Genomic DNA, 17,790 nt, shown 5'->3' on the forward strand with positions numbered 1-17,790 from the left:
TATTTTGTTTGGGGAAGATCAGTGTTTTACCAGCTCTGGAATTCAATAAACGGAACGGTATTGAGTTGGGTAGAGCAAGTGACAGACCTTGAAGTGCATGTCCACGTGTCTCTTGAGGTGGTGCTTCAGGTAGATAAGGGAGTATAAAAGCAGGGATGTAATGCTTGAACAATGTAGAGAGAGTGGTTTTCCACAGCTGGAGTTCTCTGTGCGGTTCTGTTACGGAATGAGATCAAGGACATATTTGCTTTAGTAAAAGTACAGAGATCTACAAGAATGTTGCTCGAGCTTGAAAATTGCAGCTCTGTAAGCTGATTGTTTAGGCTAGAGTTATTTTCCTTAGAACAGAGAAGGCAGAAGGGTGACTTAATGAAGATGTACAAAACCTCGAGGGTTTGGAAAGGCTGGACAGGGAAGACCTGTGACAGGGTGTGCACATTTCAGGTGGTTGATGGAAGGATTTAAGGGACATCTTATTAGTTGTCTAGAATAACATGGTTGTCTTTGTATGGGACCTCAGTTGATTGTCTGTTTCAGGAATGTTGTAATGTTTCTGTTTACAGGTGACCCTGCTCTTCTTGTAGATTAATTCAGAACTGTTATTCCTAACACTGTAACAAATGTTCACAGTGGTACTACTGAGTGGCTGGGTTAACATGTACAGTCAAGTACCTTATGGCTGAAAGTGAAAATAAATCGAAATGGCATTTCTCCGAAGTAGTCATGCGTATCCCTGGGTGGGGAAGAGGAAACATTTGCAGTTTTGATGGGAATATAAATAGTGGCACTTGTAGGCCATATGAACCCTCTAGCCTTCTCACTGTTAACTTGGGGCAAGACTGAATTCGATATTCTAGCCCTGAGTATCCAAAAATCTTGATGAATGTTCTCATAGACTGATCATCTATAGCTCTCTGGTACAGAGAATTCTGAAGGTTCACAAACTTGTGAAATTTCTCCTTGTATTGACCTTAAATAGCCTGTCACTAACCTGAGGCTCTCCAAGTCCAAGACAGAAGAAACAGTGCCCTAAAAATAATCCTGATTAAGTCCAAGCATGTTCTTGATGTCAATGAGATCAGCCCTTCATTCTTTTTTCTGAATTCCAGGCCTTTGAACTGTGTTTAGAAAGAAAGTATCTTGGGTTGTCGTTCTCTGACAGCAAAGTGCAAATACTGTTTAACTTGGTTTCGTACAAGACACGTGTCCAAACATTTTCCCTCATAGAATGGAACTTCCTTGTTTTAATCAGAAGAGCTTTCTTGAGTCTTTCCGTGAAATCCCAGACGAAGGTGTTTGGTGTATTTACCCCAAATAATAAAATGACAGCACTTGCAGGCAGACTGGGAGATGTTTACAGTGTACCGACTTCCTGCTTGTCCCATAAGTCATTTTCTGCTATAAATCTGAAAACTCCAGGAATGCTGCCATATAAACGAGATATTTGACTCTCCTGAAACCATGTACTTCACCAGGAACATCTCTGCTAACTGACAGTACTGTACCGTGAACGACTCTTTAAGAGTGAATTGGGACATGCTCCAGAGATATTAGAGCAGTTGCTTTTAGTTGGACCATATTCCTAATGTTTTTTTTCAAGTCTTGCCTGCTCCAGAGGTGAGTCATAACGTTCCTGAACAGATTAACTTTCTTTTGAAAAAGGGCAATGGTTTTCCTGGGCACTGGAGAACGGGGGTGCATAATTTTTCCACTCTAAATCCATTTGAATTTTGTCTCCTGCCTCTCTTACCATCCCCAATTTTCTTCTTCTGATTGCACTGCCCCTGGCTGGTCGTGCTTGTTAGTTCTTTAATTTGTCAAACAGGTTATTTGGCAGTGGGTCATGCAAAAAGAGAGGCTTGTTTTCCCAACAAGGGAGTTGGCTAGGAAGGTTAGAGAGCAAATAAACTATAAAATGCAAATAAACAGTTGCTGAAGACATACTGCTTTGGACCAGCAATCTCACCACTGAGTGGCATTTCTTCCAGTAGTGAAATACTGTACGAACTTTCTATGAAGTTTGTCTCTTTCTTAGAATTTCAGGGTTGATATCACTCGGTTGGAGGAGGATACGCTGGAGTTTGACATGATTGGAATCGATGCTGCGATTGCAAATGCTTTCCGCAGGATCCTGCTTGCTGAGGTAATGTGACATGTTATTTGAAATTTAAACATAGACAACTGCTCTTTTTCTCATGTGCAGGGAATTTCATCTAGACCTTGAGTAACTGTGTGATGTAGCCTGATCTTTGCATTTTGATGCCGCTGATGAGTGGCCACTGCAGAAATGTTCAGTTTGGTTTGGGAAATGTAATAGATTCCTGCATGTTTGGGCCCAATGCTGAACTAAACAGGTCCAAAAGACTGTATAATAGTTTGACCCCTGCCCTGTGCTGACGTTGGTAGCCAGGGCAATAACGATTAGCTTCAATACACTTGGCATCACAGCCAAAGTCATCCCGTATCTACATCCACTCTTTCAGTAATAAGGAGCAGGAATTCCTATCCACTCCTCTTTGATTCATTCGCAGGAACACCTATAGAGTAACATCAGATTTAATGCACACATTGGTTTGGTTTCCCATTAAAGTTGATGCATCAATCAGCAGAATTATAGCTCCTCAATCATTGAGCTGTCAGGAATCACAGAATGTTACAGCGTGGAAGGAGGCCCTTATCCCTGTCATGCCTCCACTGATTCTATTCCCTCGTGCCAATCTGCTGTCTTTTCCGCTTATCCCTGCACATCTTTTATGTCCGGAATATCATCCAAAGGCCTCCTGAATGCCCCAATTGAATCTGCATCCACCAGATTTCCGGGCAGTGCATTCCAGACCATAACTACTCGCTGTGCGAGAAAGCCTTTTTTTTCTTACTTCACACTTGCTTCGTTTGCATGCCCCTTTCAATCTATGTCCCCTCATTCTTGTTCTTTTGATGAACAGGAATAGCCCTCCCTTTTTACTCATCCAGTCTCCCCATGGTGTTGGGAGCCTCAATCAGGTCTCCTCTTGGCCGCCTTCTCTCTGCTGAGAACAGCCCAACTACTTGAAGCCTTCCTTATAATTGAAGTGTCTCGTTCCTGGAGCCATTCTTTGTTAAAACCTTCTGCAATGTCTCAAATATATTCACATTTGTTCTATAATGTGGCAGCCACAACTGCACACAATATTCCAGTTGAGTAATCGACTCATTCAGTACAAACCAGAAGCAGAATATGTGACCGTTCTGTTTTTTTCCATGCATGGACAGATCAGATTATCTCAATGTCTGTTTGCCAGACTGATTTTTATGGCCGGTATCTGACATAATTTGCTCTTGTATTTAACAAACTGAAGCAACTACATTGAATCTAACCTGAGCTATTGTTTAGGTCCCAACTATGGCTGTGGAGAAGGCATTTATCTACAACAACACCTCCATCGTACAGGATGAGATCCTGGCTCATAGACTGGGGCTTATCCCCATCAAAGCAGACCCACGACTTTTTGAATACAGGAGCACAGGTGAGGAGGTTGCACTATTTGTGTTATGAAGAAATGCCCAGTAATCTTCCTGATGGTTTAATTGTGTGTTTCTTAAAACCTGGGAGCTAAGGACTGATCCAAGTTGGAGAAAATGAGGGGACAAATTAAATTACCACCTTCCCTTCACTCTCTGGATTATAAGACATTGTATGCTTTTCAATTTGAAATGAAAAGGAAAGGAAATGTTCAGAACAGAGAAAGTGATTGGTATGATGAGCAGATGGTAAGAGGATCTATAAATGAAGAGAGCGTAGAACATGAGGGTCTGCAGTCGAGATGAGAAGTGCAGAATATAGTGTGACAGTTTATGATAGAGTTCAGACTGCAGCAGCTTGGAATGCAGCAATAAGTGGGCACACTCCGCGCCCCCCGCCCCAAAAAAAAAGTTCTGATGACCCAGATTACACCTCTGCCTGCTAGCTCGGCAATGCACTGTGCTCAATCTTTTCCCAGGAAATTGTCACAATCGCACGCGATCTTGCTCAGTTCAGAAGATTGTCAAATAACCTTGAAGTTTAGATTACGGTGACATAACTGAAATATGTAAGATCCTGAGTGGGACATCACTGTAGTGTTATGGTGCTGAAGGGGGCCATTCAGCCCATTGTACCTGCACCGACTCTTCAAACGTGCATCGTTACCTAGTGCTAATCTCTTGGACCCTCGTTGTACATTGAACGCTATTTCTACGTAAATAATCATCAAATGCCGTTTTGAATGTCTCGATTGAATAGGTCTCCACCACATCTCTGTGCAGTCCATTCCATACCCTCGTTATTGCTGTATGAATTTTTATTCACATCATGTTTGCTCCTTTAGCAAATCACTTCAAATCTATTGCCTCTCATTCGTGTTCCTTTTACTAATGGGAACATTTTCTCCCTGTCCACTCTTGTCTGACAGCTTTTTATTTTGAATACCTCTATCAGATCTTCTCTTGGTTTCCTTTTCTCCAAGGCGAAGCGTCCAAGTTTCACATTCCTGGAGTCGTTCTGGTAAATTACTTCTGTACACTCTCCAGCGGGTTCACGTCCTTCCTATAATGTGGAACGCGGCACTATACACAGTACTCCAGATAAGTTTGAAAAATATCTTGTACAAGTTCAACATCACCTCTTGGTCAAAGAGATATACAGCATGGAAACAGACCTTTTGGCCCAACTCATCTGTGCCGATCAGATAAATCTGTATATGTAAATATATGAATCTAGTCCCATTTGCCAGCATTTGGCCCATGTCCCTCTAAGTCCTTCCTATTCGTATACCCATCCAGATACTTTTTAAATGTTGTAATTGTATCAGCCTCCACCACATCCTTGGGCAGTTCGTTCCATACACGCACCACCCACTGCATGAAAGAGTTGCCCCTCGGGTCCCTTTTATATCTTTCTCCTCTCACCTTAAACCCATGCAGTCTAGTTCTGGATTCCCAAACCCCGGGGAAAAGACTTGGCTATTTACCCCATCCATGCCCCTCATGATTTTATAAACCTCTGTAAAGCCACCCCCTCAGTCTCCAACGTTCCAGGGATTTTTGTACTCTATGCCCCTAATATTAAAGCTGAGGATCCCCTAATGCTTTATTAATTGCTCTCCCCACTTGTCCTGCCATTGCCAGCGATCAGTGCACAGGTACACCAAGGTCCTTCTGCTCCTGCATCCTTTTTATATTGTTTTATATTGTCTTTCTATGTTCTTTCTACCAAAATCCATCATCGATCTCCTCTGCAATGAGCTTCATGCATCGCATATCTGCTGATTCCACTAATTTTCCATGCTTTCTCCGAGTTCCACACCGTCGTTCTCCTAGTTTCCAATTTTTCCATGTTTAGTATCATCTGCAAACTTGGAAATTTCCCCTTCACACACAATCCAGATCCTTAATATAGATCAAGAGATGGAGGAGTCCCAGTACGGGGGATCTGCATGACAGCAGCCCTGAGGTTGTGAACGGGTTCAGGGTCATAGAAAATAGCCATTTGTAAGTACAAGGAAACATTTCTGTGTTGGATATTTAAAACTACACCTCTGTACGGGTCAGAATTAATAAGTGCAAGCATTTGTCAGTCAGACATTTCTAAATTGGAGACTTCCCTGTACAAGCCTTCCTCCAAAAATAATACCTGCTAACCGTTACTCTCTGTTTTCTATCACTCAGTCAGTTTTGTAAGAGGATTAAGTTGCCATTGTTCCAGCGGGCTTTAGGGCTGAATCTCATTTTAGACAGACCATTGGCGGTGAGTCTAACCTGAGGGTCTCTACACCTCGGGCAAGGTGCAAGGTTGGGAAGGCAGACCTTGCTAACCTCAGCTGGTGCAGGGATATTATCAACTTTATATTCACGCCGCTGATGTCTTTTAATTCCACGGCCACAGACCTTTCTCACAAGTTTGTTGTGTGACACTGTGTCGAAGACCTTCTGGAATTCCATGTGCACCTTCAAGGATTTCCAGCAAGTTCGGCAAATACTTTCCCATCAGAAATCTATTCTGAATTTTCTTAACCAGCTCACCTTTTTTCCATGTGTCTACTAATTTTGTCCTGAACAATTGTTTCTAAGACATTACCCGCGCTAAAGTTAAGCTGACTGATCTGCAATTGCTGGTCTTATTGTTAGAGCTGTTCTTGAACAGTTCAGTAATATTCACAATGCTCCAGTCACCTGGCCCCTCCCCTGAGTGTAGGGAAGACTGAAACATTAATGCTGTTGCCCTTTCAATCAGCACTTTCACTCCTTTCAATATATTTGAGTGCAACTCATCTGATCCCAGTATCCTGACAACTTCAAGTTCCAGGAGTCTGTCCTCATCATTTTTGAACTTTAACAGAGTGGGTGGAAAGATGGTTCCTCTGGGAGAAATTAGAACTAGGGGTCACTGTTTCAAAATCAGGGATCATCCATTTAAGACACACGAGCAGAATTTTGTCCTCTGAAGGGCATGAGTCTTTGGAACTCACTTCCGAAAAAGCTGGTGAAAGCAGAGTCTGAATATTTTTTGGACAGAGGTGGATAGATTCTTGGTAAAGCATGGATTGAAGAGAATCAGGGTTTGGCAGGAATGCGGATTTAAGATTACAATCAGAGTGGCAGAATAGGCTGAAGGAACCAAATGGCCTACTCCTGCTCCCAACTCGTGTTTGTTAAAACGCTCACGATATAATAGTTTGAAATGTAAACAGCAACATCACTTAATTAAGCAATAGTTTACTAACTTAATCTCTGTCCAAGCTAGGGAAAAAAACAGTGTGCTGTTGTGATTGCTGCTGTTTTATTCAACTGCAGTGTAAACATCAATAACACAGTGTGGATCCTTGACCCAACCCAAAACGTCAGCTTTCCTGCTCCTCTGATGCTGCCTGACCTGCTGTGTTCCTCCAGCTCCACACCTTGTTATCTCTGACTCCAGCATCAGCAGTTCTTACAATCCGAGTGTAGACGTCCTCCGACACTTCCGCCATCTACAATCCGACCCCACCACCCAAGACATTTTTCCATCCCCACCCTTGTCTGCTTTCCGGAGAGACCACTCTCTCCATGAGTCCCTTGTTCGCTCCACACTGCCCTCCAACCCCACCACACCCGGCACCTTGCCCTGCAACCGCAGGAAGTCCTACACTTGCCCCCACACCTCCTCCCTCACCCCTATCCCAGGCCCCAAGATGACATTCCACATTAAGCAGAGGTTCACCTGCACATCTGCCAATGTGGTATCCTGCATCCATTGTACCTGGTGTGGCTACCTCTACGTTGGGGAAACCAAGCGGGGGCTTGGGGACTGCTTTGCAGAACACCTCTGCTCGGTTCGCAATAAACAACTGCACCTCCCAGTCGCAAACCATTTCCACTCCCCCTCCCATTCTCTAGATGACATGTCCATCATGGGCCTCCTGCAGTGCCACAATGATGCCACCCGAAGGATGCAGGAACAGCAACTCATATTCTGCTTGGGAACCTTGCAGCCCAATGGTATCAATGTGGACTTCACCAGCTTCAAAATCTCCCCTTCCCCCACCGCATCCCAAAACCAGCCCAGTTTGTCCCCTCCGCCCACTGCACCATACAACCAGCCCAGCTCTTCCCCTCCCCCCACCGCATCCCTTAACCAGTCCAACCTGTCTCTGCCTCCCTAACCTGTTCTTCCTCTCACCCATCCCTTCCTCCCACCCCAAGTCGCACCTCCATCTCCTACCTACTAACCTCATCCCACCTCCTTGACCTGTCCGTCTTCCCTGGACTGACCTATCCCCTCCCTACCTCCCCACCTATACTCTTTCCACCTATCTTCTTTTCTCTCCATCTTCAGTCCGCCTCCCCCTCTCTCCCTATTTATTCCAGAACCCTCACCCCATCCCCCTCTCTGATGAAGGGTCTAGGCCCGAAACGTCAGCTTTTGTGTTCCTGAGATGCTGCTGGGCCTGCTGTGTTCATCCAGCCTCACATTTTATTATCATCAATTTTCTTTATGGACTTATTTTTGTTCACAGTCATTGGAATTTCTCTGACCTCATGTAGACTCACCTTTAACGTGGTAAGTTGAGAAGTATTTCCAAGCATGACAAAATGGTGCTGTTAAGTTGAAAGTTTTTTGCCAGTCTACTAACATCTGCAAAATGCTTGCATTTGAATTGAATGACCTCTCCTTTTTCTAGAGATGTGGCCTGTATTCGGCAGCTTTGAAACCAGACTGACTACTTTCTAAGGGTAGCCGATTTTTAACTTCTTCCTTTGTAAGTGACAAATAAACCACACCCATATTTCATTTTGCCATGTATGATTTACAAGTACTCGGCTTGTAAAGCCGTATTGGAGGAGTGCTGCATTGCTTGATAACAAAGTGTGAAGCTGGGTGAGCACAGCAGGCCAAGCAGCATGTTAGGAGCTGACGTTTCGGGCCTAGACCAAATTGAATATTCTAACCAATATTCCACTGGTTCCTTTGACCATTAATGATTCTGTAGCACAGTTCAAAGGGACAGTGTATATCACCAAAAAATGATCAAGCTGCTCTTTGATCGATGCTGTGTGGGGGACTGGGTCAGAATGGCTGCCTCATGTGACAGGCACTGCATTTCAAAATGTCGTCTTGGAAGAAAGATTGATGCATGTGTTTGTGTTTTATTTATTCATAAAGGGGATGAAGAAGGGACTGAGATTGATAGTCTTCAGTTTCAACTTAAAGTGAAGTGTACAAGAAATCCAAAAGCACAAAAGGATTCATCTGACCCCGATGAGCTGTATTTTAATCATAAAGGTAAATAATCTGCAGGTTTCACTCACTGTCCAACTTGGAAATATATCACCGTTCCTTCTCTGTCACTGAGTCAAAATCCTGGAACTCTCCTCCTCTCCAGCCAGTGTTGCCCACATCCCATGGGCAAATGTTCAGGTTTGCAGCATCTTAAGATGTATGGAAATGCAAAACCTCAGGGGGTCTTGCTTGGGGCAATTGTAATAATAATATTTCATAACAGTACTGTACATGTACCTACCCTGCCATGGGCTGCAGAGGTTCAAGACATCTCACCACAGCCTCATCCAGAGCCATTAGGGATGAGCAATGACTATCGGCTTAGCCAACAACACACTCACTCCATGAACACACACATTTGTATCAATAAATCATCAATGTTCTTGTGAATGAGTGCTCAAGAACAGTCCTGCATTTTTCCATTTGTCCTTTCAGTCTACTCGAAAGATATCAAGTGGGTACCAATTGGAAACCAGGCTGATCTGTTTGGGCAGGTTGCCATCCGACCCGTTCATGATGATATCCTGATTGCTCAACTGCGCCCAGGGCAGGAACTCGATGTAGTCATGCACTGTGTGAAAGGAATCGGTAAGATGTGGCTCCTTCTGTGGAGAACAAATCTCTAAAGGATAAAGGGATGCTGAAGACACATACCCAGGCTCAATATTCTGCAAATGTGTTGGGTGCATTTGAAAGGGAATTAGGAAAACAAAGATTGTCAGGTAAAGTCAAGGAAGACATAAACATCTCGTAAATTCAATAAAAGTAAAATGAAAACTAAGAGTACAGTCTATTAGGGACTTGGATAAAAACATGTCATCTGCTTTCACAAAAGAGAGGGAAAGTACAGACATGGCAACATTGAAGGAGGAGGGATGAAATATTAGGGGAATTAGTCTCATGCGAGTGCATTGTGGATGTTTAATATTTTTTGGAAGTGAGTGTGTACCCAGGTCCAAATGAAATATATCCTAGGCAGTTAAGGGAAGCTAAAAATGAAATTGAAGATACTGAGAGATTGTGTTGCAAGAACCAGACGACCAGGATCAGTGAGTGGCGAAGATAGCCTTTTTATTGTCTCAAAATCGTAGCTAAAAAGCAGCCGTTTTTACACAGATTTCAAACATACATTAACATACTTAGACCTGATTGTTAAGCAGTAGATAGTGTACAAAGAGATAATGGGAACTGCAGATGCTGGAGAATCCGAGATAATAAAGTGTGAAGCTGGATGAACACAGCAGGCCAAGCAGCATCTCAGGAGAACAAAAGCTGACGTTTCGGGCCTAGACCCTTCATCAGAAAAAAAGTTTTGCAGGAAATCAGAGATGGTTGTTTAAACGTTTGCTAAACATTTGCAGTTATTGTTGAGTGTTAATGAGATTAGATTGTCTGTCTGGTTTGCCTTGCATAATTTGAAAGGTGTTAGTCTTGTTATTTTAAAGGTTAGAATTTTAAAGTTAGATAAAGGTATCTTGTGCTTTTTAAATAAACGTCTGAGTCCCTGTCGGTCTTGATTGCCTGTTTACTTAGTTCATGGTTGTGACGATCTCTGGGCTCTATTTACTATCATTCATTCATCTATTCAGTTTCATGGTCACAACTGTTTTAGTAGTGCTGTCAGTTTCATTCATTCATTTAAGGTCACGCAGGTCTGGACGTAGCGCTGTTAGTTTTGTTAGTAGGTTAAAGGTTGCTTACATACACTGCATAGCGTTTGTTAGCTTTATTAGCGGGATAAAGTTTTATATACATGTTGGATAAAATCTTGGGACAAGTACCTGATTACATAATACACAGGAAAAGTCTGCACGTAAGTAACATTTCACTTTAAAGGAGCAGGCTAATCCCTGAAACGTCAGCTTTTGTGCTGCTTGGCTTGCCGTGTTCATCCAGCTCCACACTTTGTTAATCCAGTTATCACCTTTGACTGAGACTTGGAACTACCCTCGCTGGAGGGATATAGATAAACAACTTGGTAATTGTTCACAGTTGGATTTGAATATCAAACAGCAATATTTTTGGTGTGGGGGCGCAAAAAGATTCCATCCTGTCGCGTCTGTGCAGCTTTGTTAGCCGCCACACCTGACTGCAGCTTTAAATGGAATGGTCAGCCTTGTTAAAAGGGGTTGTTTACACAGCGCGTTACTGGATGAGTGCACTTTCAAGTGGGGTGTAAACGCAAATTGAAAGGGTTGCAACCTGATACAACCCCTAAATTAGTTTGAATGGGTGGGGGGGACGCGGTGTGGCTGGAAATCTGCGGTTAGTATAATAGTATAGTAAACACAAATTATTGGGGTGATGGATTAATAGACATGATTTATGGAGTAATATTAAAAGTTAATAGATGTGAATTCTGATATTATCAGTACTGTGATGTTGTTTTGCTACATCTTGGGCTCCGACTCCAGTGTCAAAGAGTTGTACCTTTATACCCACTGTTTAAGAATAGATTACAGGTTAGGCATATCACAAACCAGTTAACCTAATCTCAGTGGTGGAAGAGTTACTGGAAAATTCAGAGGGACAGGGTAAATTTTGATTTACAAATGCACAGCCTAATCAAAGATGCATGAAGGGAACAGTATTTCTGACTAAAATGTAATGTTTTGAGGGTGTCGCAGGACATGGGGTAGGCCATTGAGAACTGAGGTGAAGAGGAATTTCTTTGCCTACAGAGTGGTGAGCCTGTGGAATTCTCTGCTGCACAGAATGGGTGAGGCCAAAACGGTGAATGTTTTCCAAAAGGAGTTGGATGTACTTCTTAAGGACAAAGGGATCGAGGGGTGTGGGCAGAAAGGATGAAGTTTAAGTGCTATATAAGTATGTTCTTTCTTGTGCTCCCCACTCCCTTCAGGTAAAGACCATGCTAAGTTTTCTCCCGTGGCCACAGCAAGCTACCGCCTTCTCCCTGATATAACTTTGCTGAGTCCTGTGGAAGGAGATCTGGCAGACAAACTAAAACGCTGCTTCTCCCCTGGTGTCATTGAAGTTCATACAGTGAATGGTCAGTAAATCTTCTAATGTATAAAAGCTATTATTTGAAGATTTATTTTCTAAAGCACTTGGGATCAGGGAATAAAGGGGGAAGATTTAAGTGGTATTCAACTTTCCACTAACAGAAGTGAAAATATAATTGTGAACACCACAGAATGATATAAATGCATTGTTTATGGTGACCTGGAGTACGCTGCTCGAAAGAGCAGGGGAAGCCGATTCAAAAGGCATTTGGATAATCACCTGAAAAGGGAAGAGAGAAGTCAAAGTGAACATACATCCCCTAGAGAATGCAGAAGGGAAATGGTCGAGATGGTGAAAAAATACTTTGCATCAGTTTTCGTTAGAGGAGTTAGTAACAGCATTCTGATATTATTCAATCTCAAAGTTGCAAAAGGAGGAAAGGACATAAATAGAACAACAATCGCTGCAGAAAACATGTTGGGGAAATGAACGGGACTGAAGAGCAACATATCCCCCGAATTGAATGTACGCTCAGATATTAGAGTAAGTAACTACAGAGATAGCGAATGCCCTAGCAATAATCTTCCAAGAATCCTTAGGTCTGGAAAAATCCCAGAGGATTAGAGAACTATCACTGCAAAGCTTTCTTTAAAAAGGGAAGAAGACATTAAAAAATGTTAACTATAAGCCAATTCACTTAAAATCTCTCGTTGGGAAAATGTTTGAGCTGATTATGAAGGATACAATAGCAGAACATGTAGAAATATATAATATGATCAAGCAGAGTCAGCATGGCTTCCTGAAGGGGAAATGATACCTGACAAATTTGCCAGAGTTCCTTGAGATGGCAACAAGCAGCATAGGTAAGGGGAAGCAGTGGATGTGGTTGGATTTCCAGAGGTGTTTGATAAAACAGCTACTGAATAAGATAACCCATGATGTTGAAGGTTGTATTTTAACATAGATACAGGATTGGCTAACAAATAAAAGACAAGAGTTGGGATAAGGGTTGGATTTTCCGGATTGTAACCTGTCATTCACAGACAGCTACAGGGACCAGTGTAGCTGCCATGATTATTTCAAATATATTAATGACTTGGATGAGGAAAGTGTGCTTTTGCCAAGTTTGTAGATGGCTAGAGTAGGTGAGGTGAGTCAGAGTCATTGCAACAAGACCTACTAAGTCTTTGCAGCATCTATTTGTTTAGGAGTGAGGGCAGTCTTGTGTTGAGCTGAGTCATTGGCACAAACTTGTTGTGTTGGGTGGCTTGTCCCTCTACTATCAGGTATTTGTCATGTCTGAGATTCAACCTGCCAATAGCTTGTTTCACTGATTTTTGTAGAGTATCACTCCATGCTGAGTGAAATCCTGGTCAAGCCAACTACACTATCTTTAGCTTCCTTAACGAGACAATATGGTCTATCTTCAAAGGAAGTGCACTTTTTGTTACCCTCCTGATCCATCGGTCACACTCTGAATTCGCACAGAGGAGGTTTGAAGCAGTTAATTTGAGCTGGCTAGTGTCCGGTAGCGCGGTGGCTCAGTGGTTAGCGCTGCTGCCTGTCAGTGCCAGGGACTCGGGTTTGATTCCACCCTGCGGGAGACTGTCCGTGTGGAGTTTACACATTCTCCTCGTGTCTGCGTGGGTTTCCTCCGGGTGCTCTGGTTATCTCCCACAGTCCAAAGATGTGCGTGTTAGGTGGATTGGCCATGCTAAATTACCCATAGTGTTCAGGGATGTGTGGGTTAGGTGGATTAACTATGGGAAATGCAGGATTACAGGGAATAGGGTAGGAGGGTGAGTCTGGGTGGGATGCTGTTCTGAGAGTTGGTGTGGATTTATTGGGCTGAATGGCCTGTTCCCACACTGTCGGGACTCTATGGTATGGGACTGGGATGTCACTTTGATTCCTTTCACATAAGCATTGGTCAATTCTTCCTTTTCTGTTAGGGAGAAAATTTGCAACAGTTGCGAATCCTCGCTTGGACACTTGTAGTCGTGAGATTTTCCGCCACGATGACCTTAAGAACCTTGTCCGTCTTGGCAGAGTTCGAAATCACTACATCTGTAAGTAAAGGCTGTGGGTAGATTCTCATGGATTAGTTTAGCAGACTGAGGGGTAAATGGATTGACTGTTGGGAATGACAGAGGTTACAGACCAGTTGTTTGATTTTTGTAACTGACATTTTGTAATTTGATTTTTCACTCTTGTGTTTCCTCCCGCTCAGAGGTGTTCCATCTTGCATGAGTCAGTTACTCTCATGTCTGAGCCCAGGCGGCATTTACTAAGTGACAACTCACAGTGAAGAGGCACATTAGATGTAAGCCCCATCCTGTCCTTGGCTGACATACTCGCACGTGAACGTTTCTGTTGTGGCTGAGTGGATAGCACTCTCACCTCTCCAGATCTGGGGCGAGAGTTTAGACGGTCCGCCCGGTGTAGTAACTGGGGGGATGAGAGGTTTAACCCAAACGCTGTCTACCCTCTTGGGAAGATGCAAAATATCACATCACAATATTTTGAAGAAGAGTTAAGAGGAATCGTTCTTGGTATCCTGATTAATATCCCTCAGTCAACATCATAAAAAATACTCATCTGGTAGGAGCTTATCATCTACCAACTGCCTTCTGTATTTCCTGCATTTCAGAAATGACAACCTTCAAAAATAAATACATCAATGGCCCTCAAACACTTTGGAACATCTTGCAACCGTCGAAGGTGCATTTTTTTTAGCATTTTCAGCAGAAATCCGAGAATACTAATCAGAAGTGTTCCCAGCCCCTGTTCCCAGCTGCTGAGGTCAGATGTAGCAAAGCCAGCAGAGAACATACATACACACCATGGAATTGAACACGCAGGCAGTCTTTTATGGGCTGCAGGAGATGGATTGGATGTTCATGGTTCATACTGTCAGCTGGAAATAAGCCAGGGTACAGAGCTGTTTAATGTCTTTCAAATAACGGACTGTCACTTAGAATAGAGCTTTCAGAAATTTTCACGTTGCAGCTGTACAAAACTCTGGTGCGGCTGCACTTGGAGTATTGCGTACAGTTCTGGTCACCGCATTACAGGAAGGATGTGGAAGCATTGGAAAGGGTGCAGAGGAGATTTACCAGGATGTTGCCTGGTATGGAAGGAAGGTCTTACGAGGAAAGGCTGAGGGACTTGAGGCTGTTTTTGTTAGAGAGAAGAAGGTTGAGAGGTGACTTAATTGAAACATATAAAATAATCAGAGGGTTAGATAGGGTGGATAGGGAGAGCCTTTTTCCTAGGATGGTGACGGCGAGCACGAGGAGGCATAGCTTTAAATTGAGGGGTGAAAGATATAGGACTGTTGTCAGAGGTAGTTTCTTTACTCAGAGAGTAGTAAGGGAATGGAACGCTTTGCCTGCAACGGTAGTAGATTTGCCAACTTTAAGTACACTTAAGTCGTCATTGGATGAGCATATGGACGTACATGGAATAGTGTAGGTTAGATGGGCTTCAGATCGGTATGACAGGTCGACACAACATCGAGGGCCGAAGGGCCTGTACTGTGCTGTAATGTTCTTTGTTCTATGTAACCTACCAAGAGGCAGGCATAGCTTGGGCCCATGCGGGTGCCCATGGCCACCCCTTTTGTCTGTAGGAACTGGGAGGAATCGAAAGAGAAGCTGTTGAGGGTGAGGACGAGTTCGGCTAGGCGGATGAGGGTGTCGGTGGAGGGGGATTGGTCGGGCCTGCCGGACAGGAAGAAGCAGAGAGCCGTGAGGCCATCTGCATGGGGAATGCAGGTGTGTAGGGACTGGACGTCCACGGTGAAAATGAGGTGTTGGGGACCAGGGAATTGGAAGTTCAGGAGGAGGTGGAGGGCGTGGGTGGTGTCACGGACGTAGGTAGGGAGATCCTGGACCAAAGGGGAGAAAATGGAATCCAGATAGGTGGAGATGAGTTCGGTGGGGCAGGAACTCGCCAGTTTAAGGGCATTTAAATGGTCATTGTATAAACATATGGCTGATAATGGAATAGTGTAGGTTAGATGGGCTTCAGGTTGGTTTCACAGGTCGGTGCAACATTGAGGGCCGAAGGGCCTGTACTGCGCTGTAACGTTCTATGTTCTGTATGTTCATGTATCAGAAAAAAATTTCAGCTAACTCAGAGGATCTGAGCCTCGGTGGATCAGGCCTGATATTTTTCTTGGTCTATTGAATAAGAAGTGGAAAGGTTGGCAAAAATTTCTACATCAATCTGTTGATTTCAATCGGGTAAAGTGTCTTGTACTGTTTGACTGGATCACTAGATAAACCACACAAGAAGACACAGCCAGGTGTGGGTTCAGTTTTGAAGGGACCTCTTGAAAAAGGAGGGAGAACTTGTGAGATCTAGTGAAACTCTGCTGGAAGGTGAGTGTGGGCATTGGGTTTTGATGTGAAGAGCCCACAATGATAAAGCAAGGTGCAGGAAGGCAGCCAGAATTCAATCAGATGGCGTGCCTTTAAGAGAAGACAATGAAGTAAGCTATTTACTTTAAAAACAAAAGTTGTTTGAGATTTTGTACCACTGCTATTTACTAATCTTGATTATCTTTCAAGTTTCAGTTGAGTCAACAGGAATTCTTCTCCCCGAAGTGTTGGTGTCTGAAGCCTTGAAAGTGTTAATGACGAAATGCAGAAAATTTTTGAATGAACTGGATGCAGTGCAGGTAGAATGAACATCGCAGACTGGTGCACTTGTATCTGGGCTGAGAACACTTTGCGGAGTGACTTTGCTGCAGGCAGAAGTGGCAGTGAGAACTGTATCTAAGTGTGTTACAGCATCATTGACTGAGGTTGTTATCCACCTCCCCCAGTGTTACCGAGGATTAACACTTGTTTGAGCCATCCAGTCAAGTACATTAGCAGTCACTATGACCTTGTGTAATGCACCTGAATTTTTTTCCAAATATTTATCTCCACATGGGTGTGTATACATGACACAGTATTAAAGAATTAATACCTTGGTCACAATTCTCTTTCTTCTAGGTGCAAAGCTAGTGTGTGCACCAATGACATTGTTGCAAAATGATTGACCAACTGTGGAATGATCAATTATCCCGTGTCTTCGACTCATGGACATTGCCAGCACAGGAGGGATACCACTGTGTCCATGCCACTCGACAAAGATCTGATTACACTAACCCCGTTTTCAGTTCTTCGAAGCTATGGCAATGCACTGAATATCTCAAAGTTACAAGAGTTTCTGACTCATACACCCTTTTGGTTGAAAAATGTTCTCATTTAAATCCCCTCTTAGCCTTCTACCTGGGGCCTTAAATCTATGTCCCCTAACCCGTCTCCTGATGGAAAATGTCAAAAATCACACAACACCAGGTGTAGTCCAACAAGTTATTTGAAGATGCTAGCTCTGCTGTAAACATCCTCCAAGGCGGACTTTGAGATACGCAACAACGTAAAATCACTGACCAGCAGCTGATAGCCAAGTTCCATGACCGTGAGGATGGCCTCAACCAGGATCTTGGGTTTGCGGTGCACTACAGGTGACCCCATCTGTCACACGCACATATACACACGCTGTCACACAAACGCACTTACACAGACACACTCACGCATCCTCACAGACCCACTTTCTCTGACACACACGCTCACACATGCACTCCCTCACACACGCTCTCAAGCGTGCACGTACTCTCTATCTCCCCCCCCCGCCGTGTGTGTCTCTCTCACTCTCACTCTTACTCTCACGCAAACACGCACGCACGCGCACACACAATTATTTAATCCAAGAAATTTGTGTATTTGCAAATACATTCTGTTTTGTTCCGAAAGATAAAACCAGCCTGACTCCAGGTTAAAACAGATTCTAAACAAGGCCTCACACCTAAAATGCATTGTCTGACCTGAGATGTCATGTCTCATATATACTAATAAAGCCTTTAAATATCTTGGGCCAATGACCTGAAAGAAATTCTGGGATTTGCATTTTAATCAATAGAAACCTGTGTCTCCTTTCAGACTGATTAAAGATTCAACAGGAGGCGGTCAGCAAGCCAGTTTTAGTGTTAGCTTTCT

General features: G+C 43.5%; 1 protein-coding gene across 1 annotated transcript; it reads left to right on the forward strand.

Annotated features, from left to right (window-relative positions):
- Window positions 1-276: 276 nt before the first annotated feature.
- Window positions 277-16,721, forward strand: polr1c (RNA polymerase I and III subunit C). Its single transcript, XM_059645686.1, has 9 exons — window positions 277-306; window positions 1,110-1,292; window positions 2,036-2,143; window positions 3,374-3,506; window positions 8,660-8,779; window positions 9,212-9,364; window positions 11,637-11,786; window positions 13,693-13,809; window positions 16,315-16,721. Exons 1-9 carry the CDS (start codon window positions 277-279, stop codon window positions 16,431-16,433), a joined length of 1,113 nt encoding a protein of 370 aa, XP_059501669.1. The 3' UTR covers window positions 16,434-16,721.
- The last annotated feature ends 1,069 nt before the right edge of the window (window positions 16,722-17,790 follow it).

The sequence above is a fragment of the Stegostoma tigrinum genome, chromosome 4 (genome assembly GCF_030684315.1).
Source record: "Stegostoma tigrinum isolate sSteTig4 chromosome 4, sSteTig4.hap1, whole genome shotgun sequence".
NCBI classification, from domain to species: domain Eukaryota; kingdom Metazoa; phylum Chordata; class Chondrichthyes; order Orectolobiformes; family Stegostomatidae; genus Stegostoma; species Stegostoma tigrinum.

Bases quoted from the DNA above. Each gene is read 5' to 3' on its own strand.
- polr1c (XM_059645686.1), top strand. From the start codon at position 277: ATGTTGCTCGAGCTTGAAAATTGCAGCTCT. The intron at 307-1,109 runs GTAAGCTGATTG...TCTGAATTCCAG, and splicing joins AGCTTGAAAATTGCAGCTCT to GCCTTTGAACTGTGTTTAGA. The intron at 13,810-16,314 runs GTAAGTAAAGGC...TTATCTTTCAAG, and splicing joins AGTTCGAAATCACTACATCT to TTTCAGTTGAGTCAACAGGA.